Source organism: Dreissena polymorpha, chromosome 14, assembly GCF_020536995.1.
Source record: "Dreissena polymorpha isolate Duluth1 chromosome 14, UMN_Dpol_1.0, whole genome shotgun sequence".
Lineage (NCBI taxonomy): Eukaryota > Metazoa > Mollusca > Bivalvia > Myida > Dreissenidae > Dreissena > Dreissena polymorpha.
The window spans coordinates 56,101,257-56,123,244 of NC_068368.1; the positions used below are offsets into that span (position 1 = coordinate 56,101,257).

The 21,988-nt window shown below is 35.0% G+C and overlaps 1 protein-coding gene, 1 long non-coding RNA gene and 1 other non-coding gene across 3 annotated transcripts; 1 reads left to right on the plus strand and 2 right to left on the minus strand.

The window, feature by feature from the left end:
• Window positions 1-1,539: 1,539 nt before the first annotated feature.
• Trnas-gcu (transfer RNA serine (anticodon GCU)) lies at window positions 1,540-1,621 on the minus strand. Its single transcript has one exon. It is a non-coding gene; the product is annotated as a tRNA-Ser (tRNA).
• Window positions 1,622-13,244: 11,623 nt separating this feature from the next.
• On the plus strand, window positions 13,245-18,918 carry LOC127856940 (uncharacterized). The gene is made up of 3 exons (XR_008038242.1): window positions 13,245-13,288; window positions 13,875-14,000; window positions 15,383-18,918. It is a non-coding gene; the product is annotated as an uncharacterized LOC127856940 (long non-coding RNA).
• A 727-nt stretch (window positions 18,919-19,645) lies between these two features.
• On the minus strand, window positions 19,646-21,559 carry LOC127856936 (uncharacterized). The gene is made up of 2 exons (XM_052393157.1): window positions 21,340-21,559; window positions 19,646-20,074 (listed from the first exon to the last, which is right to left on the minus strand). The coding sequence occupies exons 1-2, from the start codon at window positions 21,438-21,440 to the stop codon at window positions 19,774-19,776; spliced, it is 402 nt and encodes a 133-aa protein (XP_052249117.1). The 5' UTR covers window positions 21,441-21,559; the 3' UTR covers window positions 19,646-19,773.
• Between the last annotated feature and the right edge of the window lie 429 nt (window positions 21,560-21,988).

Here is a 21,988-nt window from a genome sequence, read left to right on the forward strand (position 1 = left end):
ATGTAAACAGTATTTCTGTTGTTTATATTGCGATTTCCCGACAGTTTAATTATTGGCTGCTGCACGACAATTTATTTTGTGTGTTCGTTTTTGTTTCGGAATAGAACATTGGTCTTTGTTCAGACCATTGTGGTTTGAATGAAATTTGACGAGATCGCTAAATAAACAGAAGGTCACGCCCTATAATCTCGTTCCACCGATTAATCTTTTTTCATTCTTCACTTGTAATCTCATACCCTCGCATCTTGTTTCGCGTTCTCGCCCGTGTATATCAGACGGAACAGCATTTAGGAAATAATATGCAATCTAACATAATATTATCTAAATATCGAATCGTGTGTGTTCAACTTCGCATCATAACTGGCGCAATTTCGGCCAGTTTATTACAAGAGCAAGTACGCAAAAACACGTTGCGATGGAATGAGATTTGATCTCGCCCATTGAGTCCGTACATGTAACTTATTCCCCAACCTCCCACCGCGGCTGTAATGTTGTGGCTTCACTGGACCATAATGGCAGACCAAAGTTATAGCCGGTGTAAATGGTAAGGGAGCCCATGGTGTTTTCCCATGATTCCATGATAGGAGCTTTTGTCGTGACTCTTACGTAACGAACATTTTGGGCATTATTAAATTAATAATTATTTGAATCACCAAACGAACATTACCTATTTGGACAACATAGGAGACAAAACATAGAAGAGCAAAGGTGAGCACAAGGTAAATAGACTTGTTAAAATTTACCTTTAAAGTTGACTTGAATTATGATATGATTAAACCGATAGCAACAGTAGCTTAAATATATGCAACTCACAGTGAACTGTTGCATACTAAACTACTATTATGTATAACTCAAAGGGCTGAACTATGTCCAGTTGCGATTTATAGCGGAAAGATTCAACAAAAATTTAATGATAAAAAATGCTGTGCCACATTTTATTCAGATCTGTTAGCAGTTTATGATAGGAGTGTATGACATAAGACACGTTTCATAAATTCAAGCAACATATTAAATTTTCGACTGCAACAATAGTATGGTATATTTATTTGTGGCAAACAGGGGTCCCACTCCAACTATAGCTTGAACTTTATTCATTTTTTAACCCTATTCATTTTTCTTCTTTTTTCAATCATTGATACGTCATAGGAACGATCATTGTATAGCTTTTTTATCTGCCTTTTATTTATAATTATTTTTAAAGATAATTAATAGCTGGAGATGAATATATTTCTGATTTTTAAACGGGAATTACACAACATGAGCACTTATAACAGTATTATTCCCCTTGGTACGTCTAAAAAAAAACTACCATCAATTCATATACGATGTAATCAACCAAAAGAGTAAAATTCGAAGATAAGTGGTTCCGAAATCGGGGACATTGGCAGCTATGAACGTCTGAGAATCCTAAAACGTTCAGTAAACTTTGAGTTTGGATGCATTATATTATATTACCAGGAAATATGCACGGAAATAACGGAATACCAACATGCCATATACAGTTCTAAAGCCTTAAGTAATTTTAAATAAAACTATAATCGACGAGGATGGGATTCGAACCCACGCGGGGAGACCCCAATGGATTAGCAGTCCATCGCCTTAACCACTCGGCCACCTCGTCTGTTACTAAGTACAAAAATGATAATTTTTTAATAAATTTATATTGAAGAATAAAGAATCGAAGAATGAAAGTTGAATATTCAATGAAATTCTTCAGCTAAATAGTGTGCTACATTTGCTGCGTGTCTTTGCAATCAACATAAGGTAGCACGTCCTAATGCCAGTGAATATATGTATCACATTAGGAATCCTGGAAGCTTATTTGTTACATGGAAGCTAACGGAACCGGCTCCCGGAAGCTTGAAACTAAAAAAAGCGAACCTTCGATAAGGAAGTGTTCATTTAAATAAAAAATGCATTATTACAAACATAGAATATATTTTATTATACGGAACATTTGATACCATGTTTAGCATTTTAAGATAGAAACTTTTGGACACAAATAACCAACATGGGATCCCAAATAATATCGAATAGAAATAAATACACGGAAAAGGGTGTTACTTTTACGAAAATGTTGGTTGCGGAAATGTTTTAGACTAATAAATTCAAGGAGAAATATAATATGGATTCATTTTTGAATACCCTTTTATATACATAAGTTTAATGACATGTCAAATACACTTACATTTTATTTAAAGTTGCAATGCAATACAAAAATGATTTTACATAAAAGATCTAAGAACACAGGAAAATTAACGATCAAACGAAAGGCTTACATAGTTTTCAAAAGTTTGAATTTAAAACTCATCCACTTCACTAGTGGATACGCTTTTGTCAAAGTACATAATTGAGTTATCTAGTATGTTGCAATTGATTTTAGATTGACGACATATGAGTTGCGTTATGAGAAAACTGGTCTGAATGCATGTGCTTAAAGTGTCGTCCCAGATTAGCCTGTGCAGTCCGCACAGGCTAATCAGGAACGACACTTTCCGCCTAAGTTGGATTTTTGCTAAGAAGGGACTTAATTTAAACAAAAATGTCATAAAAGCGGAAAGTGTCGTCCCTGATTAGCCTATGCGGATTGCACAGGCTAATCTGGGACGACACTTTACGCACATGAGTTATGCCCAGTTTTCTTAGAACACGACTCAATTATGTATACGCTCCGATCAGACTACGCAGGCTGGTCTGGAGCTACGCTGGCCGAAAATTGCAGAAAACTCATTTTCGCATCACGTGTTCCATTTGTGTTATTTAAAACTATGAACAACATCAACGGTTTAATAGTCTACATTTTTGCTGATATTTAAAAAAAATCCCCTTGTTATTAATTCACGCGTAGTTTTTTCATAATTGTTAAGAACGCAATTATTTAAATAAAACTTGATAATAGGTCACAAACTTGTACAGTGCGACTCCAAACACAACAAGAATAAAACTACATTGTTTCGTTTTTAATGAGAATAAATCTAGTAGATTCGAAAGTGATACCCAGTTACTCCAGAGGGAGTGCGAATGAAAACAACAATTGTGCTGTATATCAACATATAACACGTTATGGCTTCTGGGTGTCCTTCCTTGTTTACTTAACCAAAGGCTTCACTAAATATCAATAATAAAACGTAGACGAAAACCCACGACGTGCACAATGTTGTACATTCGGGATCAATACTACATTAAGCATACGTAATGAATCAAACAAATGTTTAACACTCATGGTAAACGATAAGTGTAGGATCCGTATGAATCAGCTTTGCGAACCGAAAAGGTGATTAAATGGACCACACTCTAAACGAAAAATGGTAATACCGGTAACTTTGAAAACAAAACACAACAATGTCATAGTGTTATTGTTTCGAAATAAATAATTTGAACCAAGTTTGACACCCTATCTTTTTGACGTTGTACATAATGTCAAAATATATACACGTTACATCACGGTCCAGTTGTATTTAAAATGTCTGTCTGAACACACGGATAACTAAGTGAAATCCAAACTGTATTTTTAAAGTAAATGAATATTTTACAATATACCACGGTCCAGTTGCATTTTAACTAACTGCTGTCTACAGGGATAACCAGGGATATCCAATTTGAAATCAAACAAAATTTTAAGTCAGTCGCATTGTATTTAACTTATTTTTGTTTACCGGAAAATAAAATTAAGCAAAGTTTGGTTATTAAAATATGCTGTTGTTATTTCTATTCTTTAGTCGATAACACACCACAAAACGCACCATTTGTAAATTAGATCAGCATTTGAAGTATGTGCACTGTACACTGTTATCGATATTGTTAGTCGTCATAGGTATCGACTTTAATAGTGATGTTTTTTACTCAATGATCAAGTATGCAAATCAATATATGTGCTATATAAAACCATACCGGCAGTAACTAGTCTTACATAATCGGTTAAATGAAAATCAAGTAGAGATGGTTACAAAATAGGTGTAATATGTAAAGGAAAATAATGTCTATAGGCCGAATGTATTTTGAATAATTTCAATACAAAAGTGGAACAGGTCCATAAGTCCATATTATAGCAATTTCCGTTAAGTTATTATTTGCGCAGTTTTTTGTCGTACGTGTGTCACCAGAACAAGAAGCTTACAGAACACATCGCATTGAATGTTATTTATTATCAAACAATTTGATATGTGTATTCCATGAATATTTTATTCTGATTACGTTTTTATTACAAACATAATACATGCCCAAAACGGTGGTATAGAAGTCACCTCATGTAAATGCAACTAAATCCTGAACCATTATGGACTGTCTTTAAAATCAGGGACCTATACAAATAGGTCCCTGTTAAAACACACCACATGATCTAAGCCAAAATAAAATATTGAAAGCTGAAAAAAACAGCAGTGAACGAGATTGGCAATCGAAAATTAAATATGTTTTTAAGAACATGATAAATATGTATGTTAGTACAAAAGACGTCTTTAGAGTAGCTTTCCTGCATTTGACATTTCCATGGTTTCAGTCGGCTACAGCGCTGCCTGGTTCGTATGCCAAGATGAGAAGAACGGAAAACTTGCGCATTACGACAACGATGGGGAGACGCGTGTGAATGGTTGGTGTTTGGAACACATGTATGAATTTCGTGTTGATACGATAGTCTCAAGGGTGTCGACACCAAGGAGAATAACAATACATTTTGTAAAATATAAATTTATGCTCGGTTTTCATTTTGATTGACATGTGTAGTTGTATCAAAAACGACAACGATAGCAACGACAACATTGCCCTCTTCGACTCCACTTCATCTACCAGCACCATCATCTCGCCATTCTAGAAGCGCGTGTGCGAACTTGGTCAAGATCTACCAGAAGGGTACGAGTGTTGTGGTTGGTACACTCTTTATTAACCGCAGTTTGAAACTTGCTGCGAGATTACGATGACGAACACTATGGTGCGGTCAGGGAATACAAAACACAAATACAAATCATATATTACAGTAAACTCTTATTTGCGAATGTCAATTTAATTGTATAACGTATATATGTGATCTTGGTAAAGTATACTTTGAAAAATAAAATTGACACAGGTGTTGCCGAGATGACATTACTAGATCCAATAAACGAATGGAATGGAACTTGATGTAAAATGATACTAAATGGATGCGTTTTCATTTACACAAGTAACATGTAATACAAATTTATAAAGTAACGACATATGCAACTAGAAATGGCGCGGCAGAGGCCGACGCGTTTCCCCACGCCGCATGTTTGACCCAGGGGCGCCCCAGGGTTGGTAATGGCGCCATGCATAGTTGAGATTTACCGTATTGTCATAAGAGATGTTCAGTATAAATTTGAAGTCATTCGGTGTAGAAATGAAGAAGTTAATGTAAAATAACATAAAAAATGAGTGAAAATCTATACCCTAATTTTTCCTCCTCATCCTGCTTTCCTAACAAATCTAATACTGAATCAACTTCACTGACGTCCATTATGTACATGTCATCCTCATTGGAATGACTTATGAGATGGCTGAACATGCTCTCTTATAGCCAATCTTCTTGCTTTTGTTTTGGAAAAAATATGTTTTGAGGTTAAATGGTTCACTAAATAGTAGCGTCTCAGAAACTTTCTACCGCAATCTTGTACACAACAATGAAAATGTTGAATTTCATGTCTGTCTTTGATGTGCCTGTTCAAAGTCCATCCTGCTTTAAATTGTTTCTCACATTTTTCCCACTTGAACATTTTGACAAATTTTCAGTAATGAGTCTAAAAGTGTAATTGAACGAATTGAAAGTTTCAGCCCTTTTATAGATTCTTGAGGCTCTATTCCATGAGTTTCTCATGCTTTTTATGCTTGACTGCATTCTATCTCTTCTCTCATATACAGGTGTCCCTTTGCACCAATATGTTATAATCCCTTGTATAAACATTAGATGGATGAGCTAAACCATTTCACAGATGAGTTAACACAAACAATTGACTACTAAATACATCTCTGCGCCACTACTGTGGAACTCTATATGTGTTTTCAATACACAAGCTTCATTGTTGAAAAATTCCTTTGTCCGATGAAAATGCTTGCACTTCTTCTGATTGGGTAGATAACCACATTAAAGATTTAGAAATCTAAACGCGGACCCTAAATTCAAGGTCAATGTCACAGGGGTAAAAAAATTCATGCGAATGGAAAGGTCTTGTCCAGATACACATGCGTACCAAATATGAAAGCAATATCTGAAGGGATACTGCAGGTATAAGCCTTTTGCGAATCGCAGTCGCAGATTACGAAACGTGAACGCTGACCTCAAGTTCAAGGTCAAGGTCACATGAGTCAAACATTTTATGCGCATTGAAAGGTGTTGTCCAGATACCATACCAATTATGAAAGCAATATCTGAAAGGATACAGAAGTTATGCGCCTTTTTCAAATCACGGTCACAGATTTCAAAACCTGAAAATTGGCCACAAGTTCAAGGTCAAGGTCACAGAGGTAAAAATGTGTATGCCCATAGAATGTTGTCCAGATATACATGCATACCAAATATGAAAGCAATATATGAAGGGACATAGTAGAAATGAGCCTTTTTCGAATCGCAGTCGCAGATCTCGAAACCTGAAAACTGACCACAAGTTCAAGGTCAAGGTCATAAGGGTAAAAAAATGTGTGGGCATGGATAGGTGTTGTCTGGATACACATGCATACCAAATATGAAAGCAATATCTGAAGGGACACATTAGTTATGACCTTTTTCAAATCGCGGTCGCAGATTTTGAAACCTAAAAACTGACCCAAAGTTCAAGGTCAAGGTCACAGGGGTCAAAAATTGTATGCGCATGGAAAGATGTTGTCAAGATACACATGCATACCAAATACGAAAGCAATATCTGAAAGGACACAGTAGTTATGAGCCTTTTTCGAATCGCGGTCGCAGGAAAATCTCTGACCCGGCCCCGCCCCAACCCCCATAACTTTTGACCCAGGGGTCAGATCAAAATTCCGTCTTTGTCACCGTCGTACATATGCTCATAGCTATCATGTTTGTAAGTTTCAAGGTTCTAGTGCTAATAGTGTAGGATGAGCAGGTGGCCAGGACGGACGGACGGACGGACATCACCACAATATCCCACTTTTTCTCCGAAAAGCGTGGGGATAATTAAGCTACACGTATGTGTCATCGAGTGATGGAAAAAGGCACGAAGGCACACGGAAGTCTTTTTGTAACGAATGTAATACGAATTTGCCTTATACAAATACGCAATTAAAATATGTCAACATGAATTTGTTATTAAGCGTTATGCACTGGGCATTAAGCAAATAGCAATAGCGACTAAGCATCCAGAATTGACTGGCGGACTTTCCATTCCATATAACAGGATAGTCGTTTGAATCAGGCAAACATCATATTACTGGTATTGTTTAAATTGTGCACAATTTAGGATTTACAACCGCTGTAGAAAAGTCGGTGGTAGAACTTGCTCAACATAAAACGTTTCTTGACTTTGAACTGTGTGCGTTCCTATGACATTGCGGTCACATCGTAATTCCAGACATTGTTTAAATGTAAACATAAGCGGGTCACATTACATCAATTTGAAAAACTAATGAGGATATAATTTGCCGCGGGGCCAGGTGTCCCAATCGTTTTTTTTTCATAAACTACTCAAGAAAGAAAAGGCGCTTCCGTGAAGAAAACACAATGCAAATTTTAAGCCTTTCTTTACGCCGTTACAAAAATAAATTAAAACGCATGCAGTCATCATCATCTTCAACCTTATTAATTACATCATACAAGCATCTTCCTGATGACCAGATTTAATGATGCAATCATCGGTGAATAATCACTCGCTTTGATATGACAAAATCACGGATACATATGGTTACTGAAAAACTGCTCTATGTACCAAGCCCTGCGCTAACCGTACAGCCATTCCGAGCAGCAGTGTTTTTTTCCCTGGAATATTTAAGGAATCAACATTTTTATGAACACATGTGCTGCGGTAATAGTGCATTTTTTTCGTTCATTATAATTAAACTATTTCTTAAAGAGGATGCATTTGTTTAAGAAATATGTATCGTCTCAAAGCGGCACTTCTTCGGTCCGCTTATAAGAAACAGTGCGCTTGAGTTATTAATTTTTCAGTGTGACGACGTTACTACATGTATGACATAAATTATTGCAATATTTTGCATAAAATTATAATCGCAAAATAACGCATATTTGTTTCTGTTTTCGTTTAGTGTTTTATTACCTTGACACATAATATAACAAATCTGAAAATTCTAATAAAGAACACAATTTAAGACTTAGACAATATCTTCTCACTTCAAACATAACTGCTTTCTCTCTGCGAATGCGGGTAAAGTGTGAAACTGTAGTTGTGTCTAAAAAAGAAGTGTTAAATAGATAACCAGGCTTTTGCAATCGACCCTCACCTTTTGTTTATGTTTTGCTGAATCGTAGGAAATCTATGCTACACCCACACTTTTGTAGTATTAATTTTGCAAGCGTACACTGTAAAATACATAACAGCTGTTCGGTAAAGTCTTTGTTACGTCCCTGAACGTATTCGAATATCAAAGCGCTGAAGGCACAGTAGGTGTTCGCTGTTGTAAAATGTCGTCCTTGATTAGATTGTGCGCATTGCACAGGCTAATCAGTATGCACAGGATAATCTTATCTGACATGCATTAAGCCCCGTTTTCCCTGAAAGCAGCCAATATGTACAGATTTCAATGATAAACACCAGACTGGCCAATCTCATTTTACAAGCTGTTAAACACTATAAGTCATATAAAACCTCTGCAGTGTACCAATACACAGCGGTTCATCACATTTACATTTATGTTGAGGCACGAACGACAACTCTGCTAGGAGAATGGCATTTGTCGTCTGCTGCAACAGGCAGTGGATGTCTTTCCATACCGTACTTAAGGCTTCTAAGCACAAACTGATTTGCAAAATATGGTCTGTAACATAAGTGTGAGCTAACGCTCACACTAATAAAAATGAAAGACAGATAAATTTATTTCCTAAGATTCTGTGATAAGCGGAAGATTCTTTCATAAAGAGCATACTTTCTGATATCAGTAGCGATGATTACCAATATCAAAACCACTCACAGTATTAATATGCGGTATTTGAAAAATAGCTCTTAAATCTAAATGGGGCCCAATAGGGAATTTATTTGTTAGACGAACTTAAACCACGATTACATTTGGCTTACCTGCACGGCATAACAAATTATATCAATTGTTTTATGTTCAACCCATTTTTAAAACGGCATATATATATATACCATAGATCTGTTTTAGTCTGCTCTTTTTGATAGGTTATTATGTATCTTTTGAATTTTACAACGACTTTAACGTTTGGGCGGCAAACTCAGCTTTCAAAGTCATAAGTCGAATGCAATTGTTCATATTTCTTTATCACTACATGACATACTTCTATCAATACGCATATCATATTTGATTTAATGTGTGTTTCAACGAAGATTTTAGCATGAATGAAGTTGTCTTTAATTTCTTTATATATTTGTTTTAAATGAAACGAAAGAAAACAGTATGTGTTATGTCAATACCTGGCAAAGGAAACCTACGAGAACTGACTCGTTTGATATAAAGTCCCTGTTATCAGACATCATTTTTAATCTTCGATCGTTGAGTACATGTACATATTATATGTTAAGCAAACGTCTCAAATGCAATTTCAACGATACTGAGCTTTGTTACTGTATATTTGCCGAGAGTGAAGTATCGTACGAAATTCGAGAGCTTAATTATAACGAGAACTTTACAATGAAGATAAACAAGGTTTTGTAACTTGTAATTTTGGTTTAATCACCAATCTTTACACGTTTATTATGTCTCGCTGGCTCATAAATTACATATGCCGTTTTAATCACAAAGCGTTTTACTGCTTGAATATAGTAAAACAGTATCAATCGGGTTTTTCTTCAAACTTGATAAATAAGCAAAAATGCAAATTAAGCAATAACGTTTTCCATTTCTTTGATCATTTTGTGATCTGCCTGGTTATTATTTTCGTTCACCAATGTTAGGAAAAAATTAATGAAAGGCTTTAGTGCGGTTTAAGGTAATTACAGGTCAGATCAATTGTCTGGACGTTTGTACATCCTACCTGTTGGCAAGTTATATTAATTATACGTTTGCAGTTAATAAGTAATCATACGAGTGTGATTAGTCAGATAAAGCCAGTATCAGAATGTTAAATTTGTTAAATTTGTTTAATTTGTAGAATGTGTTTAAAATTTAATGCATCAACATACAAATTCAAAATGCTGAAAGCGTATACATGCTGTTTATAATAATGAGAAATAAGAATAAAATAAATATAAGTTATAATACACATCCATTTTAAACGTTGTTCATAAAGCGGTTTTGTTTAATACACCGCAACGCTTCTCTTGATATATTCGTACAATTATGGTAATAATCAACGATTTCATTAGTTTAAAGTCCCCGTTCCCGAAGATATATATATGGGCAGAATCGTAAGAAAACGTGTTTTTTATTGAGGATATCACTGAAAATCCGGTTGAAATCGGTTGAAAACAAATAATATAGCGATTTTTATATTGGGTTCGAGTACGGTAAAGTACGAAAACGTCATGATAAATATTCATGATTCGACACGTTAATTCAAACCTAAACAACCAAATTTTCGGATACGGGCGAATTTAGCGGAGAGAAGGTAAGAACAAATGTAATTACATCTGTTACAGACGGAAACTGAGTTGCAACGCTACGTATTTGCATAATCTGCGTAATTATCTTCCATTTGCTAATAATGTTTAGCGAAAGCTAAATATAGATATATTTTGCATAAATCGCGACGCTGCAATGATTTTCGCCTATTGCATGTATTTATGATCATTTATATATTACTTTATCGATTCAAAACAGATTTTGACCAGGTTTTCGATGTCAACCTCGATAAAAATATATTTCAATGAATTTATATAAAGTTTATTTCTCGCTATAGGATTTATATGCAAAATAACGATCTATTCCGCGCACGGGGACTTTAAGCAAAAGTTAAACGGCTGATTTGAAGAACTTTATTAAATTCCTTTCCCGTCCATGTTTCATTTAAAAAATGTATACACTGACGAACTTTGTTTAGTCATAGTAACATCTTTGGTTTTTGCCTGATTTGTTTGTTACTGCTCAATATACCGTTTCATAGTATCGCTTCATTATTATAGTTGATGTGAACCATATAGTTACCTATGCTGAAATTGATATGAACTATGTTGTGAAATATGCTGAAAGATATCTATTAACCGGTGTATTTGTTACATAACTCACTTCAATAAGTTATAAAATTTAACTAAAATAACATTAAAGTTTAAAAAAATCTATGACGTCTTTAAATTTCAGTTATTTACAACTTAAAAATTGCTTAAATTATTATACACAGATTTTCGTATATATGTCGCTTAAACATAAGTTCATGTTTTATGCTGACATATCATATTGATATTGACATAAAGTATATATAATACTTTCTGATGGGGACAATGTTTTCGTTGTGATTTTGAATGACCGATTGTTCAATCTAAATTAAGAGGTAAAATATTACCTGGCCACCATTCCATTAGTACATCAAATACATATTATAAAACTGCAGATAACAAGCAAACACGTGTATTTGAACAGTTGTTTATATTAAAACACGTTTAAATATGGGGTTATCAAATTACAAAAACACATTATTTCACATATAAATCATAGTACACACTAATCACTGTTGTTAAATAATGATGAGGACGAGATTACTTTAACCTTCATTTTTTCCAATTATTAGCCTAAGATCGCCACTTTTTATTCACTGTTTGATAACCCTTTCAGCGCTGGAACCGAATTTTAAAGGCCTTTGCAAACAGTTTGAATCCAGATGAGACGCCACAGAACGTGGCGTCTCATCAGGATCCAAACTGTTTGCTATTCTGATAGTATTCTTTGAAAAAAATATATAAAAGAATGCTAATTTTAGAAATTCAGCAGACAACATTTTAGCAGACGACAAATTTCCCAGCATGCAAATGGATAAACTTCAGCATTTGTAATGCACTGTGTTATATCATTCTGATTGTTACGTTTTATTGCATATTTGACCATAAAGTTTGACCCTTTCTTCTCTGCTAGCATGAACAGATCTACAATATATGTTAGGAAGTGTTGCGTTAGACAAGTCTCCAAGTGTAGTATTTACAAGTGTATATTGCTTTGCGAGGGCCACCTTATTTGTGTAAGATTTCTGTCTTACCATATATATGACAACTACAAAACAAATAACCTGACTAAAATCCGTTGATGCTTCTCTTAGGTGCGGTTTTAGTGACCTTATTTGAATGAACAAGGTGGTTCATATTTCCTATTTGATTGCAAACATTACAAAACCACAATGGACATACTTTAGATGTATGTAGTGCATATTCTTGTATGGTATACATGAATAACAGTAAAAAAAATTGTGCACACGTTTAGCTATTCCGTAATTAGATATCGTTTTTAAATATTAACAAATCGCAGTATTTGACGACACACGGGTCGTCATTCGATGGATGCTGGACACACGTCGAATGCACTGAATACATTATTGAATATCAAACAAAACATTTCGTCAGAATACCGTTAAACAAAACTTGAACAAAATCTGAGGTTGCTATTATTCACAGTGGTTAATCGTCACCTAAGGTTACTATAGCGCGGTAACGGATACTTCAAAACTAATTATGTCAGGTGTCCATCTTTGGAATAAATGGTACATGAAAAGTAATTACACTATAAGATTATTTCAATCGCACATTTCCCTTACTCTACCTGCCTTCATTGAGTAGCAATTTGTACATGTTGTGAAACTATATAAATTGTATGGACCTTAGATCACTTTGCTTCTATTATTTGCCGAAAATTGTTTGTTGAATGATTAAAAATAGAATATGTTGCGCTAAAAAAAATTGATTCCTAATAATGCATGACAAACACGCAATCTAAAATAAGTTTTGGATTCGGTCGATGCTTAGAAATATTTAACTGTTTAATATAAATCCTCCACGAAGGAATTGTAGTCCCTAGAATCCAAAGAGTCTAGCTAAAACTGGGTGGACTTCATTCATTAAATCGGCGTACGCCGGCGCTGGCCGGCTAACTTCTAGAACCGGCGTACCACTTGTTTCGATCCGATTTTGCGCCGAATAATCAAGCCGGCGTAAGCCGAATTCGCCGCTCTCGATTGACCGGCGAGCGGGAAAGTAAAATGGCCGACAATGGCGCAAATGTAAGTTAAGAAGAGTTTTTGTGGATTAAAATGCATCAATTTATCTACTTTCCAGGGTTAGATGACACTTATCAGAAGCATATAACGAGGCTTTAACAGCATCTGCATTGTATCACTATTTCGCATTGTTTTTTAATGCTTTTATGTAGTATAGAAAAGAAATATTAATTTGTCCTCATTTTAGTTCGTCCCATCATTGTTCGTCTCAGCTACCAATCGATTCTAATATGTTTATATCCAGGTATAACAATTTACTTAACTCTTTCAGTGCGGGAACCGAATTTTGAAGGCCTTTGCAAACAGTTTGGATCCAGATGAGACGACACAGAACGTGGCGTCTCATCTGGATCCAAACTGTTTGCTATTCTGATAGTATTCTTTGAAAAAAATCGAAGAAAATGCTAATTTTAGAAATTCAGCAGACGACATTTTAGGAGACGACAAATTTCCCAGCATGCAAAGGGTTATTATGTTTTAGTTTTAAATGATAAGATCATAACAAATTGGTATTATAATATATCCTTGGAGGTCCACAATAATATAAATATCAAAGTTTATTAATAATAATAGTTTATACAAATTTCAGTTCTAGTGATTTTGGAAGGTGGACCTGATTTCTTTGCCATACAAAAGCGTCACAACATAGCATTGAAAGTCTAACTGCACAAGAGAGTTCCAACCGCACAAGGATCTTTGTGGATGGTCAATATAGGTACTAAAAGTCTTCCCATTGCATGTTATTAATAAATACTTATTTAGTATGCATGATAAATAGTTTTAGTGAACCAATTTCATAAGGGCAGATAACCCTAAATTTAATTTTGCCAAATAAATGCTCCATTTCCAAAAGCATATACTCACATAGGAAGGTAGTTCTGGCTACCTTAACTTTAAATGTCGCTTTTTATGATTTTTGACTGGCGGGACTTTATAGATATGAACCAACCCCATTAGGAAAGTCAACCAGAAATTCCTGAAAAGTTGACAGTTAACAAAGACCGATCAAAAACAGCTTTTAAATGCAGTTATTGGCCCAAATCAACCACTTGATCGGAAAGATTGACATTTTTCACATTGAACTGATATATTCTTTCACAAAATACTATCTTAAACATTTAAAATTTATCTATTCTGCTCTTACATGTTTCTACTTCTACTTGTTACTCCCGAACAATCAATCCTGACTATGATTGGGAGGCGCTGTCAAGAAAACTGTGTTAAGAATAAAATATTAGTGCAGATTAACAGATAAAAGTGCAAAGATAAAAGTGTGCAAGATTAAAAACATAGTAGGGTGGCTACATTGTAACTGTCACCAGCCTATCTTTGAAGATATCTAGATATCGAGAAAAACAGCGATGTGACAGACCTTCTTGAAATGCGAATCTCCCGAGATTTCACTGTCATATGACGTTATTTCTATTTTTAGTAACATACCGTGTGCTCAAGTGTTTTCAAATTCAGAATGACATTTCCCGGTATTTTAACTTATTCTGGCTTGTTTTGTAAACAAATTGTAGTGTAAATACAAACTCAAAGTAAATATTATTTAAAACTACCTGATTCACACTGAAATCAGTCTTATAATCCACCAGACGTAAGTTGTTAATCACAAATAATAGATTTCAGAAAAAGAAAGTAATGTTTACAATTTCAGCAAAAAATGTCAAGGTCGATCTGAAAGTATCCAAATGAAAACTCGTCACGTGAAAAAGCGACAATGGCGTCAAATTTGTACATTTCAGACTGATGTGAGAGTTATTTTAATCTATTGTAATATGTATTTGAAACATTTGAACTTTAAAATATTCCCCAATGCAGTACTTTATATTCATTTACCAATATATGTAGAAATATAGCTTGACATAAATATGTTACGACTCTGGTTGACTTTCGATACGGGGTTGGCTTCAGCGTACAGGTCTGTCAATACTATATAAACTGTACGCTGAAGTTTCTTTAGCTAATAGGAAGGCAACTTAGTTATTAATGGTTTCCAGTACACTATCAAGCACTGAGTAAATTGGAGTGCACTAACCGCGGACGGCTCTTGTTAAAAATCCTGCTGTCTATCATGTTTGTGTTTTATTTCAGAATCTACATTAGATGTTCAGAGTGCAGGCTAGTATTTCACGCAGACTGTGCTCATTGTGATCTTGAAGATATAATAACATGGGACGACCCGTGCATTTGTGATGTCTGCGCAAACAGAATATTGAAGCTGTGAACTCACTAATTGGCGTTTAAAAAGACACCCTAAAAAAAATAATAATTTGTGGTGGCGCAATCACTTCTTGTTTTAAGTTTATTCAGCCTAATGCCATAGGACTTTAAATGTTCTCATGTTATGTTTAACATATTGTTCAACAGTTGATGTTATCACATACCTAATTGAAGAAAGATATTTGACTTGTGATATGACATATTAGCCATGTGAAATGACATCTTAGACATGTGTTATGACATTTTAGCCATGTGTTATGACATCTTAGTCATGTCATAATACATGTCTAATATGTAATATCACATATCTAAGATGTCATATCACATGACTAAGTTATCATATCATATGACTAATATTTCATAACACATGACTAAGATGTCAGGTCACATGTCTAAGTTGTCATATCATATGACTACGATGTCAAATCTTCTGTCTAAGATGTCAAAACACATGACTTAGTTGTCATATCACATTTCTAAGTAAACATATCATATGACTTAAGATCTCATATCACATGTGTAAGTTGTCATAACACATGACTAAGTTGTCATATAACATGTCTAAGTTATCATATGGCTAAGATGTCATATCACATGTCTAGGATGTCATAACACATGACTTAGTTGTCATATCACATGTCTAAGTTAGCATATCATATGTCTAAGATGTCATATCACATGTGTAAGTTGTCATAACACGTGACTAAGTTGTCATATCACATGTCTAAGTTATCATATGGCTAAGATGTCATATCACATGTCTTGGATGTCATAACACATGACTTAGTTGTCATATCACATGTCCAAGTTAGCATATCATATGTCTAAGATGTCATATCACATGTGTAAGTTGTCATAACACATGACTAAGTTGTCATATCACATGTCTAAGTTATCATATGGCTAAGATGTCATATCACATGTCTAGGATGTCATAACACATGACTTAGTTGTCATATCACATGTCTAAGTTAGCATATCATATGTCTAAGATGTCATATCACATGTGTAAGTTGTCATAACACATGACTAAGTTGTCATATCACATGTCTAAGTTATCATATGGCTTAGATGTCATATCACATGTCTTGGATGTCATAACACATGACTTAGTTGTCATATCACATGTCTAAGTTAACATATCATATGTCTAAGATGTCATATCACATGTGTAAGTTGTCATAACACATGACTAAGTTGTCATATCACATATCTAAGTTATCATATTTTAATCCACAAAAACTCTTCTTAACTTACATTTGCGCCATTGTCGGCCATTTTACTTTCCTGCTCGCCGGTCAATCGAGAGCGGCGAATTCGGCTTATCATATGACTAAGATGTCATATCACATGTCACGTCATAACACATGACTTAGTTGTCATATCACATGTAATGGTTATCATATCACATGACTAAGATGTCATTTCACATGACTAAGATGTCATAGCACGTCTAAGTAGTCATATCACATATATAAGTTGTCATATCATATGACTAAGATGACATCTTAGTCATATGATATGATTTCTTAGTCATGTGTTATGACAGGGTTTTTTCTTTATCTTTTAATATTTTTATTATAACTTAACATTGTCTTCAAATGTTTGATTTTCTTACCTTTGTGATTGTATCAGGGATATGTGCAGCGGCAGTTGAACATATATTCATCCACAGTTTTAATAACCTGCCATTGTAATTTAGCATTAGAGACTGTTCAGTTAGTAGGAAATGATTTCATGGAACCAGAAATTCTGATAAGGAGGACTCCAGTTTAAAAGTTGTTTCTGTTACAGTTTAGAGGTTTGGGCTGTATTAATGCAAAGTGCCATACGCAGCTGTATTTTGTGCCCACATGTTTCAATTACTGTTTTTATACTTCCACAAACGAAGTTTAGGGGGGTATATAGGAGTGAGCTTGTCTGTCGGTCGGTCGGTATTGGTTGTCCGCTCTCTAATTTAAGTAGTTTTCATCCGATCTTCCCCAAGTTTGGTCAGAAGTTTTATCTAGATGATCTTGAGACCAAGATCGAACATTGGTCTTGCTGGGTCAAAAACCAGGTCACGGGGTCACTTAGTGTGTTTTAAACATCGAGCATGGTGTCCGCTCTCTAATTGAAGTAGTTTACTTCCGATCTTCACCAAACTTGGTCAGAAGTTTTATATAGATGATCTCTACGCAAAGTTCGAACATGAGCCATGGGTCACTTAGCGGTAGAATGTTTTACACATTAAGCATGGTGTTCGCTGTCTAATTCAAGTAGTTTTCATCCGATCTTCAACACAATTGGTCAGAAGTTGTATCAAGATGATGTGTAGGTCAAGTTCGAACATGGGCCATGCCAGGTCAAAAACTAGGTCACGGGGTCACTTAGTGAGTTTTAAATATTGAGCATGGTGTCTGCTATGATTTTGTGAAGACACATGCAAAACATTCTGTGTCAATGCCACATGTGGGGGTATTCGTCACGTCTGTGACAAAGCTCTAGTTCTTTTTAGCTCACCTGATTGCTCAGGTGAGCTTTTGTGACCGGGCCTTGTCCGTCCGTTCACATTTATTCGTAAACACTCTAGAGGGCACATTTCTTTGCCGATCTTCATGAAACTTGGTCAGTACATTGGTTTTATTGATTTCTCTGACAAGTTGGAAAATGGCTGAGAGCGGTGTAACACACTTTTTAGCTCACCTGATTGCTCAGGTGAGGTTTTAGGATTGGTCTTTGTCTGCCGTCCGTCCGTCAACATTTGGTTTGTAAACACTCTAGCATTCACACTTCTTAAGCATTCTTTATGAAAGATATAGGTCAAGTTTGATAATGAGCAAAATCACATAAGTAATGCCATAATTATTGCCCTTAGATTGTGTCCAAAATAATTGTAAACACTCTAGAGGTCACAATTTTGTTTCAATTTTTATGAATCATGGTTAAAAAATATTTCTAAGCGAAGTTTAATGTTTGGCAAGGGAGGGGGGGTCAACTCAAAATATAGGTCACCAGGTCAAATCTCACAAAAACACCCCATAAGCCAGAGTTTTGATTCAATAATGATGAAACTTGACCATGGTGTTTGTCTGGACAATATCTAGGTCAAGATTGACATTAGGTAAAGATTGAATGAGCCAACTCCTCTCAGGTGAGAAAACTAGGGCCATCTTGGCTCTCTTGTTTATTTTACTGTGATATATGAGGTACATATTGATACATGTGATATTTTTATTTTACTGTGATATATGAAGAACATATTGATATATGATTTTTATTTTACTGTGATATATGAGGAACAAATTGATAAGTTTTGTCAGACAGGTGTTTCAAACCTGCTGTCACAGGCATGACATAATGATATACGCATTATACTCGTAATATGTTCAATATTTCGGAAATAAACAAGTAAAACCAAATATAAATGTTATATGTTTCTTTTTTAATCTGACTATTCGTTTCATGTATGGACAATCAATAGAAATGTAAACAACGCCAGTGTAAATGTTTGAGTCATGAATATTTAAAAGTACTTTTAGTTTCGAATAATCACTTTCTTACACAAGTAGCCTGTTTGTTATATTAATTCTTTTAAGCTGACATTCCGCATCATTTTGCATAAAAAACTGAGGATCATTACATTGGACTTGATTATTATCCTCATTGTTTAAGATGTCTTCAAAACCATCATGTTCCATAATACAAATGTTATGTAATACACAGGCAGCAACAATTGTCTTGCATATTTTTTCAATATATTTCATATTTCAATCTCCTAAAACGCCCTTTCAGCAATTCAAACACTCTCAATGACCTGGCGCTTTGATGACAAGGAAATGTTGTAGCGAACCTGCTGTTGTGATAAATGTCCACTATCTCTGTAAGGCGTTAATAACCACTGCTTTAGTGGATATGCACCATCCCCTAATAAATGATATCTACCATTATCACTCTTTTGAAAGCCAGATTCCCAAAGACTTGAATTCCGTAGCACTTTAGCGTCATGTTCTTTGCCGGGCCAGCCCACATTAATGTCTGTAAATGTTAAATCATGCACACAAACACCTTGCAGAATGACAGAATGAAACTGTTTTCGGTTAAAATACCAATGGGTCTTTCATGAGGGGCTGTGATTGGTATGTGACAGCCGTCTATACACCCAAGAACATTTGGAAAACTATAAGCGCCCATATCATCAAATCTTTGGGCAACATCTTGATAACAGTGTGCTTTAGGCCAGGTGACAAGCTTAGAAAAAAGTTGATCGTTTACAGCAGAAATTACTGTCTTTTGCATCGAAAAAAACTATGTTCTGTTACACCAAAGTAATCGCTGAGCTCTCTGACAGTTTCTTGTGATACCAGGTACCTAATAGTCATTAAAACTTTCTTCTCAAGTGGAATAGGCTTTCTCCCACCTGGAACAACTCTTTCAGACAATTCTGGACAATCTGACAGTTTTTGACACAAATGTTCAATTAATGCAGGAGTCACTTTAAAAAATTGCTTGAAGGTGTCTGGTAGATACTGCTGGATTGTGACCTCGTAGTACTGTAGCGACTTTGTCCTGTCTTCTCTTTCACTAAAACGAAATGATAACCCATATCACAGGTGGTTAGCGTGTGGCTATGATATTAATTAGTGAAAACATCATTTTGAATGATAAATAATCATATTATAACGAAAAATTAACTTTTCTGAAAAAAAAAATTTCACTATCAAATATATATATAACAAGGTATGCAACTCAAAATCACCCCAAAACGGGGTGCATCGCTTTGAACAGCCATATCATCATCAATTGTGCAGCGATTTTCACGATCTCGGTCTTATTCAACGCAGAAATGAATTTCCTTTCTGGAAATGTATATGTCTTGCAATATTTTTACAAATGCTGGGTCAACTTTTAAGAAATAACACGATACACAACACGCATGACCCAGTTGACAGTGATCATGTATTCTTTATGAATGAAATCTCCAGTCGTAAAGACACACCTCCGCATTGGACCAATGAAATCACTCGTATGTTTAAAATGTCAGTTAGTTGAAATGTATGTAAACAAAGGTTTCAAACGGCGCTGGACAGTTAGTCTTGATGCAGAATGTAACGACAAGAACGGTAATAATGTTTTTTCATACGTTTTATTGAATTATGGTATCGAACTACATGAACTTTGTAGGGAAGTTGCCCTTTACTCCGTGAAGATTTCAGTCTTAAAGACAGCATGATCACTGTCAACTGGGTCATGCGTGTTGTGTATCGTGTTATTTCTTAAAACTTGACCCAGCATTTGTTAAAATATTGCAAGACATATATATTTCCAGAAAGGAAATTCATTTCTGCGTTGAATAAGACCGAGATCGTGAAAATCGCTGCAAAATTTATGAAGATATGGCTGTTCAAAGCGATGCACCCCGTTTTGGGGTGATTTTGAGTTGCATACCTTGTTATATATATATTTGATAGTGAAATTATTTTTTTTTCAGAAAAGTTAATTTTTCGTTATAATATGATTATTTATCATTCAAAATGATGTTTTTACTAATTAATATCATAGCCACACGCTAACCACCTGTGACCCATATGTATGTTACGTAGATATCAACAGATAATCATAGAACATATCGTTGGAGGCACTACATCTGAGTTGGTCCTTATTTCGATTTTCTACATCAGTTCGTGCTATATTTTAGTATAATTATAATGTCATCTTCAGTTTTTTTAATGTTGCATAAATATTATCATATGCCTGTAATGTAACTATCAGACACAGTGAGTGTATAATTGGCATTATGGACTTTATTAATATTGAAATATTGGCGTATAAGACTCTAAGAGACTTACATTCCCGCAATTCCTAATAACACAACCAGATCATCATCGTCATCGTCGCAAGAGAGGATTTGTTTAACCAAAGCATATGAACCAACCACAAATGCTGCCATTTTGAAATAAGCCGGTTCCACTTTATTTGCTTGTAACCGGCTTACGCCGTATCACGTGACCGGCCCACGCCGGCAGCTAAAACGGCGTAAGCCGAGTTGCGTAAATGAAGTCCACCCACTGTGTTTCGTTACAGAAATTACGTCACATGAGATAGCTACGTCATAAATTGAGTGTTCAATTGAATGAAAATTAAAGTACGGAAAGCTGGTTCTGTAATAAATAGTACAGTTAACGGGGATTAAGTATTAAAGACGTTAATACCATCGTTGCTTGAGGGCCAGAAGTGATAATCGGCCGTAGGCCTGAGGGCGATTATTCACTCTGCGGGCCGATTATCACTTCTGGCCCTCAATCAACGAAGTATTAACCTCTAACAAGTCTACATATAAACACGCTAATAAAACTATTTCCAAAATTATAACAAACTCCAAAATTGTGTAACATGTTCTTGGCATTCGAGAACCAATTTGAATGACCTCTATTGAATTCGTTTAAAGTATGTTTTTTGTAACCAATTTACAGTATAATTATTATTGTTTTTGTTGAG

Coding starts and splice junctions, on each gene's coding strand:
- LOC127856936 (XM_052393157.1), bottom strand. CDS start 21,440: ATGGCAGCATTTGTGGTTGGTTCATATGCTTTGGTTAAACAAATCCTC. Junction 20,075..21,339: donor TTATTAGGAATTGCGGGAAT/GTAAGTCTCTTA, acceptor ATTTCGTTTTAG/TGAAAGAGAAGACAGGACAA.